The sequence below is a fragment of the Buceros rhinoceros genome, unplaced genomic scaffold (genome assembly GCF_000710305.1).
Source record: "Buceros rhinoceros silvestris isolate BGI_N320 unplaced genomic scaffold, ASM71030v1 scaffold2655, whole genome shotgun sequence".
NCBI classification, from domain to species: Eukaryota; Metazoa; Chordata; class Aves; order Bucerotiformes; family Bucerotidae; genus Buceros; species Buceros rhinoceros.
In genome coordinates this window covers 106,251-110,707 of record NW_010413237.1, presented here as the reverse complement: position 1 = coordinate 110,707, position 4,457 = coordinate 106,251, and the positions used below count along the sequence as shown (strand labels likewise).

At 36.2% G+C, this 4,457-nt stretch overlaps 1 protein-coding gene across 1 annotated transcript in view; it reads right to left on the bottom strand.

The window, feature by feature from the left end:
* NOVA1 (neuro-oncological ventral antigen 1) overlaps positions 1-4,457 on the bottom strand; it is a 37,986-nt gene that overhangs the window by 2,791 nt on the left and 30,738 nt on the right. The window contains exon 4 of the mRNA XM_010136643.1: positions 43-394. Coding sequence (XP_010134945.1) covers positions 43-394 — 352 coding nt within the window. The remainder of the gene's footprint in view (positions 1-42; positions 395-4,457) is intronic.

Sequence of the window (4,457 nt, the reverse complement as noted above, 5' to 3'; positions counted from 1 at the left end):
AAAAATCTGCGGGAAAGTCTGCCACTCCAGCAAGGGTAGCATGTCCTAATAGCCCTGCAGCATCTGCAGCAGTTGGTAACACTTCAGCAGTGTTTGCATAAGGAGATCCGGTTGGATTGGAATTGGCCACTGGACCTGTGACATTGGCATAACTGATATTGAGACAGCTGCCACTCTGTGGATCCTCTTGTATCTTCTGGATGATAAGTTCAACAGCTTTTCGGTTTTGTTCAGGTTCTCCACTCACAGTGACAACCCTCTCTTGCAAGTTGATCCCATCAGGTTTCTGGGAAAGCTGCACCCAAGCCCCTGACTGCTCCATTATAGCCTTCACTGTAGCACCTCCCTTCCCTATTATCAGACCTGCTGTGCTGTTGGGAACTATAATCTTTACCTGTAATTAAAAAAAATATATATAAATAATACTTCTGCTTTGTGCATAGACACTATAATATTTTGCTATCCTATAAAAGGAAGGAAAAGAATGAAGCAAGTTAGTTACCACGTTTTTAAAAGAAGAGGTTAAAAAATATTAAAAAGAAATACAGCTCATCACGCTTTTTAATGCTCTGCATCTGTTTCAAATGTACAATACAAATAATTAAAGATAAAATAACAGGAAAATAGTATTTATCATTCTCCCACAGAATATACTCCTTTCAGCATAGCACATTTCAGACTAAAAGATTAAGCAAATGCAGGTATTATGCTCATATGAAAAGACTGTATCAAACTGAGTGTTTTCACCTGATTCCTCTCTTTCCAGCCTAATGTAGCAAACCAACTTCTTACACGAAGCGTGTATGAAATTCTTTACCTTCCCTCAAAACATCCATAGTAACAATAATTTAAAAAAACAAAACAAAACAAAAAAAATCAACTCTTTGCTAAAGCAAATACAGTATAGTATGGACAGATAAAATAGCTGGTCTTGACCAGGACACGATCTTGGTTGCTCAGTCTGTCACCCACATGAGTATGCAGAAATTCACTATGTGCTACAGCGTGCTGCTATTCAGCCTATGGAAATGAAGTGCAGCAGGAGAGAGTGTCTACATGCTAAAGACTTCAAAAGAATAATATAGGGAATTTGTACATCTTAAAAAGTTTATAAAATGTCTTCAAACAAATGCTATTTGCCTATAAATCCTACCTTTCCTTCTGTTTAAACAAGTTTCAAACTGATACAACCTCATTAATGTCAACAAATCTATTCCTTATTGACTTACTGCTGTGAGTAAAGAATGATACCTAAGATAAAAATTCAATATTTATATATATTTTTTGTAGCTTTTGGTTTTGATATACATTTTATGAACATGTCTCAATGCTTTAATGTACCATCTGTTTCATTATAGGCAATGAATATGAAGTTTTATCTTACAAAAATAGATTTTTAGTAGCCTACTGATACCTATTCATCCAGGTTTCGTGGAGAATATTATGTAGGGTTAACACTCTTCATTTGTCAATCCCTTCATGAAAATGCTATCTAAAATCTCAGCAACAAGTCAATACAAAATACAACTAAAATTTTATTAGCCACATTCTCATTTTACTGCCTCATTATAAAGTCAAGCTAATTACGAATAAAAATGCATGCCCTATAAATAAGCTTCTTCTAGTCTTACCCATTTTAGATATTTCCCGTTGTTACAATAGCATCAAAATCAAATCTTTGAAAATCCAGCATACTATAAAATTGAGAAATGTTTACATTTTCTGCTTATACAATATGTACATTAAAAGTTGTAACATAACATATTGTATTTTGCACTGAATTGTTTTACAGTATATAGAGAATTTTTATTTCTTTAGAATTTCATTCACATTCATTGACATCAAAACAAAAAATGCTCTATAGAATAAATAAAAAAGTATTAGGTGCTGACTTATTCTAAAGGTAACATAAAAACATGGTCTGGAAAAAAATTAGCTCATCCATATACTAAATAATCCTATGAAAACACAAACATCTCAATATGTGTATATACTTTTATACATATTTGTGTATATATACACACACACACACACACTGAAATGTTTTTGTATATATTCATAGACACACTCATTTTTAAGTTAAGATACCTCATTTCAAAATGTAGTTCAAACTATCTGGCAATTTTGAGGAGCCCTTTTTTAGTTTTCCTATCAGAAAAAGAAGGAAAAGACTCTTAGATTTTTATTTAGTATTTGGGATCTAGATGCAAAATGTATTAACTAATTGCTAAATACAAGGAAGTTTCAGGTTTTTGTTAAATATAGATATATTTAAGGGGAGGGGGATGGGTTTGTTTGATTGTTTTGGTTTGGTTTGTTGCTTTTTTTTTTTTTTTTAAATTAACACTCAAAAAATGCAAAGTGGTACAAAAAGAGTCACCCAAGAAAACTAAATAAAACTTCAAATTTTTATTGCATGGCACAGCTTTCATGATTATGGTTTTGTGCCACACACTGGAGAAACATTTACCTGTCTCCACCAATTTAAGATGTACTAACAGCTACTTTGGGAGATTCTGACAGCTCCTTGGCCAGGTCCTGCTTGGTTTCCCAGCCAGCGCACAGAGTTCTGACCAAGCGAGGCATAAGCTCTTACGAAAGTTTAAGAGACGAATGTCAGACAGTATGAAAACACAGTCTCGTAACCATACATGTGATTGCAGAAGTAACTAGAATACTTCATTTTAGGGCAGATTCGTAGCGTATGTAATATCATAGCTACACATGTTTACTGTAATATGGGTAGGACTGGTGTAGTGAAATAAAATAATGGTTTAATTCAACCACAAAATTAAGAAGGAAATGTTCTGTATGCAACAAGAAAGACTTTCTCAATAAGAAACTACTATTTTTCTCCCTTAACAAAGGTTCACCACTTACAGCTCTGGGTGTTCACCAGTATTATCTGTCTAGCCAGAGGAAAGACAACGGTCTTCAGAGGAGGATGCTCAGGAGTTGACTCATCTCAGCCATTATGACCAGAGGACACAATTCAGATTGCTTTCACTTGGTATTAGCGGCTCAGACTCACCACCGCATGCTGCAAAATCCTAGACTCTTACACTGGGTATCAACTAATTCCCTAATCCTTTTCCATTTACTGACAACCCACTTGCATCACCTATCACGTCAGCATTGCCTGGAAGTCCTAATTTACCAAACTGAAAGGCCTGGCTCAGTTCTGGGAGCAGAATAGCAGCTACTGTGGAGTGCCAGATGTTCAGAGATTATGCTATGCCACTTCTCATCCCCTCCTTTATGCTGCAAGGAGATAATCTGCACGGAGCAGCGGAGTGCATGTCAACACATGCAAAGTATCTTCTTGGGAAGCAAAACCATGACCAGATGCACGCTGCTACCCACACATCATCTCATGTCCTATCTCCCCAATCCCCATTCCCACTCCTCTTGTGTAAACACCTCTAACCACCTATAGCAACGTTCCAAATCCTTTCACTTTTCCATTACCTTATTCCCCTGCCCTTGTTCTCTCTGATGACGTGTGCTCTGGTTATATTCTCACTTCTCACAGTCTTTGGAGGTGGGGGGGATGGCAATCACAAACTAGCACCTTATACCTTCTGTGCCAACCATCTAAAACAGAGTATTTACCTGGCAAACGCAGTGGGAGGATGAAATGCGTGCCGGCTGGCTAGAGAGCAAGAATTAGCACTTCATGTGGCTGTTACGCCAATTAGAGCAACTGCACGTAAGGAGGCCACAATCTGTGACTTTAAATTTAAAGCTTCACCGTGACACATACCTACCCTAAATTACACCAGAAAAGAAAGTCTCGCTGATTATACAAAATAGCATCAAAAATTGGAAAAAACAAACCCAACAATTTGACAGCAGAAGCATGTAATTGCAGCATCCTCTGCTTATTCCACCTCATAGAACTGTTTCTGAGGAGATTTCACAGAGATTAATGAACCAAGGAGGGTTTTTTATCTGTTATTCAGCTTCATTTTTTTCCTCTTTAATTTTTCTAATTTTAATTATAACTCATGCCAGAAATCTTCTGTAATAGTTCTTTTTTCCTTCTATTAAATCTATCAACTACTTGTGTAATGTTATTTTCTCTTAACAGAGAAACACATCTACAGAAAAGGTTCGATCTAATCTAACAAATTAATCCTAATCTGACACTATTCTACATTTTAATCTTTCTAAAGCAAATAGTTGCATTCCCTTAAAACTGTATTTAAATTACTACCTTCCTTTCTATATCTTTTTCCATCTTCATTGTTCATCGATTATTTTAAACTCTTTAAAACTCCCTCTGGGGTTTTAAAACTCCCTCCCCTTTAAAAATCCCTCTGGATTCTATACCTATGAAAATCTCATGCTATTTTAGCTGCTTGCTTGACTATAGGCTCGGAGTTGAGGAGAGGGTATTCTGAAAGCACAAGTTCCTGCAGAGAGCAGTCAACCGAGAGGAAGAGCCATCTACTCTT